General features: G+C 40.1%; 1 protein-coding gene across 6 annotated transcripts in view; it reads left to right on the forward strand.

Annotated features, from left to right (window-relative positions):
* Positions 1-13,716, forward strand: part of TAOK3 (TAO kinase 3) — a 188,933-nt gene that overhangs the window by 168,260 nt on the left and 6,957 nt on the right. For all 6 annotated transcript variants that reach the window (XM_033836922.2, XM_073790100.1, XM_019950242.3 and 3 more), the window contains 3 exons: positions 2,220-2,423; positions 9,668-9,907; positions 11,688-11,900. In XM_033836922.2, the coding sequence (XP_033692813.1) occupies positions 2,220-2,423; positions 9,668-9,907; positions 11,688-11,900 (657 nt within the window). The remainder of the gene's footprint in view (positions 1-2,219; positions 2,424-9,667; positions 9,908-11,687; positions 11,901-13,716) is intronic.

The raw sequence follows: 13,716 nt of genomic DNA on the forward strand, positions 1-13,716 counted from the left end.
AAAACCAGGTTGTAGAGAAAAATAGCCAAACCAAGAAGATTCACATGCTCTCCATTTTCTTTTAGTTATTGTTTGATCTTGATGATTATATCATAATAGAAAGATGTTGCTGGATCACAGAGATAACCTTGATTTTTCAATAAGAAATTTTGGAATTTTCTCAACTGAAGATTTTCTTATTTCTAACTCTATGTGTTCACTCATGCTCTGGAGGCCATACTTTATGGCTGCAGCCACTATTTTGAGCATTTGTACCACTAAGGTATTTGGAGATTTGCATGAACTCCATCTTTAGAAGGTTTTCCCACAGAACAGCATTCAAAAGTCCCCACTCTGTCCTCAGGAATAGGGCTATTTTTGGTTCACCATACTCAGTTTTATGAGTTTTAGAGACCACAGGCCTAAATGTATAAGACCGTCAACATGCTCATGGAGAAAAACAAGCCTACAGCCAATTTAAGATCGCCTTTATAAGCCTTTCTATGCAAAGCTAGTATTACTCCTTATGAAGTAAAGCTTAGTTCAGACTATTGAAAATGGCATGTATGTTTAGATATTGATATAAAAGATATCGTCCTTGGGATGACAAAACAATATCCGTTACCCCTACTGTTGATAGATGACAGGGGCGTGGGCAATACAGAATGATGAATGGTCCAGAAATTTATCCTTGATTTTGGAGTGAATTTTTATGATCGTATTTGAATTTGGGTGTGCAACACAGTGGTTAATGCCAGACCTAGGATTAAAGTCACAGCATCAAGAGATGAGTCCGCCAGCCTTCCTGTGCTGATCCCAGCTTACTCCGTGCTGCAGACAGCTCTTGCTCTCATTGATTCTAATATTTCACTTGAGATTTCACTGGAACAGCAAAGTTGAATGCTGATTTACAAAGACTTCTTCGCTAAGTGCAAAAACAATCTAAGTAGTGTGTGATGGCCACATCACAAAACATCAAGTAAAATAGCTATTAGTAATTAAAGGAGATTTCAACTGAGTAGTTAACCAAGTATTATAGGTCCAGCTTGTGGGTGTGAACAGTATGAACAAAGAAGGGTGCCCTGTACTTTCTCTAAAAGTGGTCTTCTTACTTTCCCCATAGACTAACATCTTCTTAACTGTTCTGATTTATTGCTTTCTTCCCTTTACCCATATGGTCTGAAACAATTATGAACTTTCTCCTTTTGAAAATATAGGTGGTGTATTTACCCTCTAATATCAAATAAAGAATGCTCATTCCTGAAATTCAAACTAGTGACATTTGCAGCATTACCTCCTGTCTGTGACATCTGCCTACTTCTCTCCATCTTGTCACCACCTCCTCTGTCTAAGCCCCGATCGTCTCTCGCCTGGACCTTTGCAATAGCTTCCTAGCTGTCTCCGTGGACGTGCTCTTGCCTCCTTCATCCTGTTCTCCATGTGGCAGCCAGAATCGTCCTTTTCGAATACGCCTCGTTATGACACCCCCACACGTATATAAAATGCGTTTCCCCTGTGCCAAAACTCAGCGCCCTTGACCTGGCCTGTAAGGTCCGGTAACGGTCCTGCCTGTCTGTCCAGCCTCATCTCATGTCATGCTGCACCACCCACCCTGGCCTCCTGTCGGTTCCTTGATCGTACCATGTTTCCATTGACCCACCCGAAGGGTTTTGCTCAGGCTGTTTCCTCTGCCCGGGGTATTCTTTCCTCTCCTTTCTCGCTGGTTAATTCCTACAGATTTTTCAAATTTCAGCTTAGCTGTTACCAAGATCAAATATTTTTTATTCAGCATCCTTTGAACCAAGTACTTCAGCTGCACGGTAGTTATCACGGTAATCTTCAGTTCGTTTCTGTGGTTCTTTGATTGATTTTTGATTCTAGACTGTAAAGCCCCATGGTGGCAGATACCATATTCTTTTGCTCACCATTGTATCCTTGTGCCTTGCACAGTGCCTGTTGCACAATAGGAACTCAATAAGTGTGTGTTGATTTAATGAGTGAACTCATAATTTCTGAGCATGAGAAGCCAAAGACATGAAAACTAACAAGTCTCCTTCTCAATTGATAAGAAAAAAGGGAGGTGGGGGGGAGTGTGTGTGCAACACCAAGCCTTTCTGACCTTACATTCTCAATTGCTTTCAAAATAATTTAATCTGCATTGCAATGAGCTATTATATTTCTTTTTGCCTGATGAGACTGGCATGTTTTTTGGGGTTTTGTTTTTGTCTGCTTTTGTAAAGGAGATGAATGAGGACCATAGCACACCCAAGAAAGAAAAGCAGGAGCGGATATCCAAGCATAAAGAGAACTTGCAGCACACACAGGCTGAAGAGGAAGCCCACCTTCTCACTCAGCAGAGACTGTACTACGATAAAAACTGTCGTTTCTTCAAGAGGAAAATAATGATCAAGCGGCATGAGGTGGAGCAGCAGAACATTCGGGAGGTATTTATCTTGTTCATAACCACTGTCACTGACTTAAAAAGCAGTAAGCTTTGTGAGGACCATGACCATGTCTGTCTTGTCCGTTCCTATATCCTTAACCTGTACAGGCATCAGTGCAGTCTGTGCCAGACTCAAAGTAGGTACACAAAAGTGCCAGGGAATGAATTTACCACTGATAAGAGAAAGCCCATTTATAGAACAAGGAATCAACCTTTCCGAGTAAATGTAATAGAATTTCCTCGAACACCTATTATAAGCCATAGCATGCAGTGGAGAATCAAAAGAAGTAGAATAGAGAATTTTTGCTTTTAGCCTGTTCGTCAAAGACTTGCGTTTTTGTGACTCTCCATGAAACACTTAAATAACATAATGGTGCTCTACAGTTATGTTAATTCATTCCGTCATCCAGCACTTACGAGTGCCCTCTTTGTGCCAGGCACTGTGCTAGAGATGCCAGGGCTATTGAGAAGCCATCCTCCCTGCCTTCAAGTAGCCCGAAGTCTAAGAGGGGAAACAGACATGTAACAGACTAATTACAATGCAATGTGTTAGGTTTAGTAATAGATATAAATAAACTCTCACAGGCATATAGTCATGAAAGGGCTTGGAGGACTCCGTGATTGATGGGGAGTTGAGTGTTCTGGGAGTGTGGAGTGGAGTGTCAGAACAGGAGTAGTGGGAAGCAGGATGGAGGGCCTTGATTCTTAAGGCAAGACTTTTAGATTTCTGCCTGAAGGCAGTTGCATGGGCGTGAGAGGGTTTTAAGCAGAGGAATGACAATGAGAGTTCTTTATTTTGAAGAATTATTGCCTCAGTGTGAGGGTAGCCTAGAGTGGTGAGAAGTAAAGTACACTGAGGTCAGTTAGGGATGCTCTTTCTCTAGTTCCACCTGGAAGAAGCAGTGAGGATAGAGATTAGATCTGAGTGACATTTCTGAAGCAGAACTGACAGTAATTCAAACCAAATGCTGTGAGAATTTCAGAAGAAGGAGGAGTCAAAAATGAATTCAGAGTTTCTAATTTGGGAAATTGGACGAATATGATGTTATTCACTGAGATGAGGAATACAGAATGTGAATCGGTTGCAGATGCAAAGTTCAGTAGGAAATCATTGTGACCTGGAGTAATCCGAGAAGCCCTCAAATGAGCTAGCACATTGGTAGAAACATCAAAGTTGGATAAATATCAAGGGTTAGCCTGCATGAGGGAAACAAGCCCTTCAGGCACATTTAATGGGAATGTGAATTGGTGTAAGCTTTTTGGAGAGCAGTATTCAAATGGGAGGAAAAAAGGGTGGAGCAAACTAAAATTTATTGAACACATGTAATCATGGGCCAGGCTCAGGCTCTATCTGTGTTATCTCATCTTATTGGAAGAGAAAGAAACTAAACATTTTCAAGCCAGGCAGTGAGTGATATGGCTAAAATTCTACTTTACAGAGATCAGCCCAGTTTGGTGGTGATGCACAGATTGATTTTTAGAGCGTGCATTGTCAATGGGGGCAATATTGCCCCCCCAGGGGGTCCGTTAAAAATGGGTTCTTGTGGGGGAGGGAGTCTTAGGTATTACGTTACAATGTCTTGTGCCCCTCTGAAGGGCCATAGTACATGAAAAGCTATACAGTGTATCTGTGGTGTTAACATTTCAGAGGTGAGGATGATCTGGAAAGGGGGAAGTCTAAAAAGGCTCCTGATGGGGACAGTAATAGGGGAAAAACAGGTTGAGAAACATCAGTTAGAGGGAAGAAACTAGAAGCAAAGAGATCAGGTGGTAGGAATAGGGTATAGACAAAGATAATGGTGGTAGCTGGCAAAAGAGAGATGGGTTTTAAACATTTGAAGTATAAAATAAACAGGACTTGGCATACAATAGGATATGAGAGAAAAGATGAGGGTAGAATTAAAGTTATTTCTAGGGTTTAAGACTTAGGGAAATGTAGATTTGGGCAGAAATGGAGAAGCTTAGAGAGAGGTATTGATAAGAAACTGATTAATTCAGTACAACACAAGTTGAGTTTGTTAGAAGGCTAAAAAGTCCAAATCAAAAAGTCCAATAGCAAGTTGGAAACAAGGTATTTGGGATTCTTTTTCGTCTGGCAATTATTATTTTTATTCTAGTGTCATGTATTTGGAAGAAGTCCGAAGCTAAGGGGGCAATTAGTGCCAATAAAAGCTATAGAAGATAATTATTCCCAAAAATGATAGAAACCACATTCATAACTTCGTAAGTATCAGGTTCTAACCAATGGAGTGAAGAATAACTAACTATACCAAGGTTTATTTCTTAAGAGTCTAGATTTTTTTCTTTGTTTAGTCTTATTCCAGAGCTGCCTCAGTGAAAATGTTCAAAGGTATTTTTCTTCTATTTACAAAAGTAATAAAAGAACATTGAAAAAAGACAAATATAGAAAAATACTGAGTAGTGAAAAGTGCTTGATAATCCCATCCCACCCACTTTCTACCCTGAGACAGTCACCATTAATTTGGCAGATATATTTCCAGATTTTTTCAGGTATGCATGTATACACACGTACAGCTTATATATTATATATAACTTTAACTTTACAAAAATAAGATTACATTAGTACCAGTGGGTTTATTTGATTTGCAAGCAATAGAAACAAACTCTGCTGACGTAGCATGCAAAGGAATTTATTGGAAGGGTATGGGCTGAAGACCCATAGCTGGAAAAGATGAAGAATCAAGCGGGGAAAGCAAATTCCGTGACCTAGAGGGCAAGGGCTAATGGACATTCCTCAAGACCTTGCCATTTGGATGTACCTCCTCCAGCCGTGTTTCATCTTTGTATCATTTCTGCTTAAGACTCAAATTCCTAGGAGAGATAGAACGTGATTAGGTAATGTGCTTATTCCCTTACTCAATAGTGTCTCTGATTCCAGATAGGGTGGAGTAGCTTCTCAAGCAAAAAGAGGAGCGTGTTAACAACAGAAGGGGAAATGGATACTGAACCTACAAAAATGTCCACTATACTGTTTCATAACTCTCTTCTTTTGTATTTTTTTCATTTACTATCTAGGACATATAACTCTGCCTCCTTCTTTTTAACCATCAATAGTATTTGGGTGGGGGGGGTATGGCTATAGAATAATTTATTTAATGAGGTACTTCTTGTTGGATATTTTGTTGAAGTTATGCAATATTACTAACAATGCTACAGAGAAAATCTTTGTATACATCTTTTTACATGTATGCAAGTACTTTGTAGGATATAGTATTCTCAGGAGTAGAATTTCTGGGTCAGAGTGTATATACCTAAATTTTTAATAGATATTGCCAAATTGCCCTCTAAGGGTTTATAACTCCCACCAGCAAAGACTACCTATTTTCCTCTACCTTTGCCAAAACTGAGTATTACCAGTCCTTTTTGTTAATGAAAACATTTAAAAGGATCACCGTAGGCTGAGTTGAGCCTCTTCTATCATCACTACACACAGATGCTCACTATTTTCTAACCAGTTACACAACTAAGAACTGAAGCTAAGAAAGTATTAAATGTCATACGCTAACAACATCTCCACTTAAATTTTGAATTCTAGTTCTTACTCAGTGTCGGTGGGCATGAACACAAACATTTTTATTTGAGTCAGATCACTTGCTTTTAAAGAAGTCAATAGTACTTCCATTGAAACTTAAATAGGATGCTTGGATCGTGGTTGGGAAGGGTTTATTAGGGAATACACCCTGGTTCCACATCTTATGCAGGAGGTAGGTTCAAATGATGTGTATGGAAATGTGTTTCTTGGCCATGGTGTATGACCATGGCCGTATGTTGTATGTATGTTTCAACCCTAAGCTCACACCCAGCCTGGCGAGATGCTCACTGTATGTGATGTGGGCAGGGGAATGTGAGCCACGTGCCTCTCATCTCACGCTCCCTCCAAGGCGTATATACATGGAATGCACTGGTGGGCAGAATCACCTGTACCATGAAATTTGTTTTTGTGTTTTTGCTCAACTCATTTTATTGAATGTATATAAGCTAGAAGTGCATATGATGTGGCTCTACTGTATATTGTGTCATTTGTACAGATGAAGCAACCATTGCATGGTGTGCAGATAGAGCAGAAGAATTTTCTTCAGAATATAGTATTCCAGACTGAAAAAGCATAAAACAGGAAAACATAAGCCATTCATCTGAACATTTTTAGTGGAAAACATTGAAAATCCAAAAACCTGAGTTTCAGCCTCAGTTCTACTTTATAGAAATTATATGATCTTTTGTTGGCCTCTCAATTCCCAAATGCCTTACTATCATATATAAAAGGGGTAAATCCTAACAATTCTTAACCACTGCATAGGGTTGCAACTAGAATTGAACAAAATATATGAAATCACTTTAAAAATTGAAAGCACATTACACATTATTATGTAGGTACAGCAATGGGCTCTTAATAAGCTGAATAATGTTTTTATCCCATGGTGTAAAATATTATAGGCAGCTTACCAACTTACATCTCAGCAACTCAGATGTATGAATTAAAGGTAATTAATTAAAGGTAATTTCTATTGCAGTTGTAATAGAAAAACCATTTCAGTATCATGTTTCTGTCACTTTTTAAATAGTTTATAAAATCTAGATTTGTTATTATATGCCAGATATTCACTTCTGAATACAGAAAAACAATAATGACATTTATATATCCCGAAGCATTTTCTTATGGTCTTTTCTTTCATCTTCACAAGAATGGTAGTTCACAATGGGTACTACTGATATTATCCTCACTTTACACCTGAGGAAACTAAAATGTAGATTTAAAGTCTTGCCCAATGCCATGCATAATGAGTCAGCGGAAAAGCTGAAACTGACTCAACACCTTGAATTATTTTTCCATTGATTCTCAAACTTTAGTATATATCATAATTACCTGGATGGCATGTTATGAACTCTGGTTTCTTCCAGGTAATTCTGATGCAGGTATTCTTTGGTCAACATCCTTAAGCATTCCATTAAACACAAAGAGAAGCATTCATTTTCTTCTGAAAGTGTTGTTTGCTTTATGTTTTTAACCCCTTGTGAGTTTCTGGGCTTTGGACAGCTCAGACTCAGTGTGAAATTCTCCATTTAGGAAAATGTGTGGAATGTATAAATGCCCAATATTGGGACTCCTGGTCCTCAGAGATTGAAAATGATAGAGTGATCTAGGAACAGAATCTTCAGCCTTTGAAAGGGCTTTCCTTGGTTTTAGTCTCTGAGAAGAGCTCACCATCCTTTGGTGCCACCTAGGGGCCGATTAGTGATTTTTAAAAGAAGATATTTGATGGACCAGGTAAGGAAGGAAAAGAAAAACGCGAGAGAGGATTGGGGGAGATCCTCTGGAGGTTATCTTTTACTCCTTATAACAAATGAAATGGCATTTATACTTCAGATATTTCCCCACTAGAAAATAAGCCCTTGGTGGGGATGTACTTGTTCACTGCCCCATTCTTAGTGCTTAAAACAGTGCCTGACACATAGGAAGTATTCAACAAATGTTTGTTGAATGAATAAATAAATGAATGATTAACAACTTTGCTCCAGTAACAGATGCTGTGCTGTTTAAAGGACTTCTCTTCAAATGGCCGGAAGGCTCAAATATGCAAGATATTCTCAACCATGCCAGTACACAAATGTTACTGATATCTCTATGAAAATGATCTTGCATTTTCTCCCATAGCAGATGCCATTGGAAAAGAGAGGCACCCTATTGTTCTGATTTAAAGTTCAGCTCAAGGGCTTTCTACTTTCCTTGCCCTTCTTAACTAGTAGTAATAACACCCTTTTCGGAAATCTTACAGCATAAAATCTTCACCTCTTTTAATATCACTTCCAACCTTGCACTTTTTAAAAAAAATTTTACACATAAAACTTATTTCCCTGTATTAATCAAGCTTCTTTTGTTTGCGTGTTACTAAAATTTATTTGAGCTGGCTTAAACCAAAACCAGGGGGTTTGCTACAGAGCTATAGGAACGTTTCATAAAACCCAGTAGCAGTCATACAGCTGGACCTACAAGGAGAGCTTAGAACCAGTCAGGAACTTGGGCATCAGTATATTCCCTGCACTTCTTTTTCGTTCTTCTTGCTCTGAAGCCCAGCTTTCTCTAATCCTCAGCCCTCATAGCAACGGGTGGCTACCACATATGTTGTTTTTATGTGCCCCTCAATTCTAGCCACATGGAGATTAACTGTCCCGGAATCCAAATTCCCAGGAGAGAAGATAGATTGATTCAGTTTGCTGTGAGCTGAGGATATACTTCAATAAATGTCTATTACAGTTCCCTGTTAAACAGAGTGTTAGCAAGTTGAGCACCGAGTGATGGCTTAGTAAATATTTTTATGTACCCAGAGCGCGCATGGTTCAGATCTTTGATATAGTGCCATTTAGGAAATATTCTTGAACTGGGGAATGAAAAAATTTCACCCAACTTCCTCCCTCTTTTTTTTTTTTCCTGGTTTCCTTTCTTTCCCCCTTCGACAAAAGAGAGAGAAAGACATGAGTAAAACTGGGAGGAACAGAATGATTAGATCTAGAAATGACCAAACAGACGGTAATGGAAAAGATGAAAGGGGAGAGATCTCATCTGCTTTTTCCCAGTGAGCCCTGACCTCTGAGATTCTGAAAAATAGATAGTTGGCCTACTTCTGATACATGCAAAAACAGGGTGTTTCCCAGAAAACTAGGAACACTGCAGACATTATCAGTTTAATCCAGCGATTCTCAACTCTGACTGCATATTTAGATCCAGCTAGAGAACTCTTAAAACTATTGACATCAGGGTCCCATTCCAGGCAGTTATCAGAATTTCAGGTTATAGGACTTAGGCATCTTACGTTTTAAAAGCTTCCTTACATGATTTTAATGGGCAGCCAGCCAGGATTGAGAACCGCTGGCCTAACTAAGGAAACACTTATTTAGACCCATGCATAACACATCACCTGATTAAGATTCACAGCAGCCCTGTGAGGTAAGAAGGGGTCAGGTAGGATAACAGTAATCCCATTTTACGGGTAGAGTAATTGTGGTGGATGTGAAGTTGCCCAACTTGAAAGTGATGGATCCACATACAGAACCTCTGTCTCCAGGGATTGTGCATCTAGTCTCATTAAGTCATGCTGCCAAACACTAACGGGCTTAATTAAGAGACAGTTAATAGTGCCATTCCTTGCCTTCCCTCACCGAGTGGTGCCTTCCCTCCAGTTTGTCTCCATTCATCTCTCTCCGTGTATCTTTTCTTCCTGAATGCAGGAACTAAATAAAAAGAGGACACAGAAGGAGATGGAGCATGCCATGCTGATCCGGCACGACGAGTCCACCCGAGAGCTCGAGTACAGGCAGCTGCACACGTTACAGAAACTCCGCATGGATCTGATCCGGCTACAGCACCAGACTGAACTGGAAAACCAGCTGGAGTACAATAAGAGGCGAGAAAGGGAACTGCACAGAAAGCATGTCATGGAACTTCGGCAACAGCCAAAAAACTTAAAGGTGAGAGGAAATTTCCCGATTTATGCTCCAGGACACAGCCAGGTTGGATCAATGGTTCCTACACCTGGATGACTGTCAAGAGTCACCTGGGAAACTTCGTAAAATTACAAATTTCAGGACCCCACAGCTACTGAATCAGAATCTCCAGAGTCTGGGTATAACAGACTCCTAAAGAGATGTTGCAGGGCAATATGATCTCTCCATTTCTTCTTTGTATCTATGCAATTTCTCTGACCCCTTCATGACCTTCCCTCTCTAAAATTATTAATAGCAGTCCATGGTTCTAATCCCAGGAAATGAGGAAGTTACCTGACAGGAATGTAGCAGATAAATTGTATCAGTCATGCCAGTCAGAATTGGTTGTAGCTACCTTGAGTGCTATTCTATTGAGAAAGACTCTGAAGCCACATCCACACTTAGTAAGGGAAGGTATGATTTATTAGTGACATCTGTCCTGGGCGTGGGAATTGGGAGTGATATGCCAGACATTTATTATCCCTGCACTAGAAATACGGAACTCCTTTGGCCTGCACTACCTCCAGAGAATTTTAGCTGACTGCTAGTTAACAAACTATATGGACTAAGCCATTGCTATTTGTCAAGGGAGTCACTGTCAATGTTGACAAAGATATAAGGCCAACTTCAACCGCACTGGCCTTCTTCCTCTCTAGCCAGATTCTAACCTGTCTAATTAGTGATCCTTGTCATCAAAACCCCTCCATGAAAAAAAAAAAAAAAAAACACCCTCCATGTGTTCATGAAATGTACATGTGACTATCAGGCAACCTGATGGAATGCCTTCTGGGCTTATAATAGTAAACCCCACCTCATCCTTGCCAAAATGCATATTTGAGGGCTTCCCTGGTGGCGCAGTGGTTGAGAGTCCGCCTGCCGATGCAGGGGACACGGGTTCGTGCCCCGGTCCGGGAGGATCCCACATGCCGCGGAGCAGCTGGACCCGTGAGCCATGGCCGCTGAGCCTGCGCGTCCGGAGCCTGTGCTCTGCAACGGGAGAGGCTAAAACAGTGAGAGGCCCGTGTGACGCAAAAAAAAAAAAAAAATGCATATTTGATATTGCTACATGCAAGTAGTGGAAATGGGTTATGATATAAAGTATAATCCAATGTTGCCCTTTATTGATTTTTCAAGGAAACACAGAGCAGTGAGAGGTGGCTCATACATTGCCATCCCCTTTCTTACTTGGAAGTGGAGGAAAACAGTTAAAGGGGGAGGGGGAGGGGCAACAAACAATAGAAGACACTGAAGATTTTGTCTAGGAAACCACTGAAATAATGAGCAATCTTTTAACAAACTAAGCTTCATAGTATTCCAGAGTCTTCTTAGAGTTGTGATCTTGTAACAATTCATTTTTAAAAATCTATTTGTAAATTCAAAACTACTTCTGTTCATTTGATATAAAACCAAAGTATTTTAGGGAGGGTGGGAGGGAGGGAGACGCAAGAGGGAAGAGATATGGGAATACATGTATATGTATAACTGATTCACTTTGTTACAAAGCAGAAAGTAACACACCATTGTAAAGCAATTATACTCCAATAAAGATGTTAAAATAAACAAACAAACAAACAAAACCCAAAGTATTGGTAGAGTTAACACCTGTCTGTGACACATGTATTATTTTCATTATTACTGACTAGTAACGTGGGTCACTGCACCAAAAGACAGTTGGTCTCAGCACCTATATTGTATCATGAGAATGGAAGGCTTTCTATATTTACTAATGTGTCTTTATTTTCCTTTTGTCACTTTTTCTATACAGGCCATGGAAATGCAAATTAAAAAACAGTTTCAGGACACTTGCAAAGTACAGACCAAACAGTATAAAGCACTCAAGAATCACCAGTTGGAAGTTACTCCAAAGAATGAGCACAAAACAATCTTAAAGACACTGAAAGATGAGCAGACGAGAAAACTTGCCATTTTGGCAGAGCAGTATGAACAGAGTATAAATGAAATGATGGCCTCTCAAGCGGTAAGTGGTTAGGTTCGGTGCCACGGCTTCAAGAGCTTTGGGAATCAAGAAAATTCAAGATCCAGCCTTTTGGTCCCAAGATGATTCTTGCGCACATTTAGGATATTGGTGTTTTTCTGCCCAAAGAACTGAAGGAAATGACGACGCTGAATAAAGCCAAGCCAGAGCGGATACTTGCTGGAGTGTGTCTTATAAGATGGAACTTGAGGAATACATGCTAAATCAGACCTGTGGCACATAGGGACTTTGAGGGCAAGATGTGATAGATATCGCATGTAATATCATACTCTCATTCATCAAAGATTGCACAAGTAATGTCAGGCGCAAATGAATAGACACACAGACACATTCATTAGGTAAACCTTTACTGAACATCTGTGCTCAGCCCTCTGCTGGGCTCAGAGATAGAGTGATGAGCTAGAGAGACGGCAGTGGTCCCTTTCCTCACACTTCTGTCAGTCAAGTAAGGAGGTCAGATAATTAAGCAATAAAAATAAAACATAAAAGTGCTTTGAAGTGGTAGGTGACAGAGGCTATGGGAGGATGAGTAGGAACAACTAGTCTGGTCTAGGGAATGCTTCCCTGCAAGAGCCAAGAAGCATGAAGGAATTTATTGAAGCAAACAGGTTCCATGGAAAAGGGCCTACACACTTTTCCAAAAGATGGATAGTGTACATTTGGGGACTGAAAGAACTTTGATATGAGCCCAAAGTTCAAGGAGGAGGATTGTGGGAGCCCAAAATGGAGACGTCATAAAGGTCTTGGCAGCCAGGGATGGGAGCTTGCCTGTTTATTCAGTGAAGATTTCACAAGGAGATGAATCTTAAAGGGTAATAGTTGATCAGACAAGCAGAAATGGAAAAGTTATTCCTGGCAGACGATACAGTATATATGAAGACTCAAAGGCCTAAAAGAGGATGGCACGTTTGAGAAACAACGAGTAGTTGATATGGCAGGAGTATAACGGGCAGCTGGTGGATAGTCAGGGGTCAGAGCCTCAAAGCTGGGAGTGTGGACATTATTGTGTCAGCAATACAGAGCTGCTAAAGCCTATTTTAAGAAGGAAAGTGACAGGATCAGATGTGTGCTATAGAAAGATACTGGCAGTAATGTGGCAAATATAGGTAAGGAGACCTGTTAGGAAGCTATTATAATAGTCCAGGAAAAAAAAAATGAAGGCATGAACTAAGAGAACATGCTAATGGAAGTGGTGAGAAGGATTTGATAAATATTTAGGAGTAGAATAGATAGAACTTAGGGACCAATTTGAGAGGTAGGTTTGATAACAGTGGAACAGGTCATGATTTTTACCAAGATAGAAAAATGGAAGGAGGGGTGAGTTTGGATGGATGTCTAGAAGATACTTGACTCATTATCTGAGCTCTGTGGGTATCTAGGTAGAGAGGTACAGAGATGAAAATCTGTAGCTCAGCAAGGTGTCAGGATTAACATCAAAAAGTTAGTCATTGTTATATGGGGGCAGTTGTAGCTATTCGGAATATCTGAGATCTCCTACGGATAGGAGATAGTATTAAAGAGGAAGAGGACTCAGGACAGAGTTGTGGGCATCAACATTTGAGGACTGAGTAGAAGGTGGACCAAAGAAGATGAATAGCCAGGGGTCAGAGCCTCAAAAGAGAGTATGTCACAGAAGCCAGAACAAAACTTTCTAGTTGATGATTTCACATGTTGCAGAGAAACCATTTGGGCCCAGCAGTGGCTTTGTCCATTGTCACAGACCGTGGAGTGGTGGAAATGGAAGACATTCTAAGTAGATTGAAAACGTGATTATAAAATGAGATAGAAACTGTAAGTG

The sequence above is a fragment of the Tursiops truncatus genome, chromosome 13, assembly GCF_011762595.2.
Source record: "Tursiops truncatus isolate mTurTru1 chromosome 13, mTurTru1.mat.Y, whole genome shotgun sequence".
Lineage (NCBI taxonomy): Eukaryota > Metazoa > Chordata > Mammalia > Artiodactyla > Delphinidae > Tursiops > Tursiops truncatus.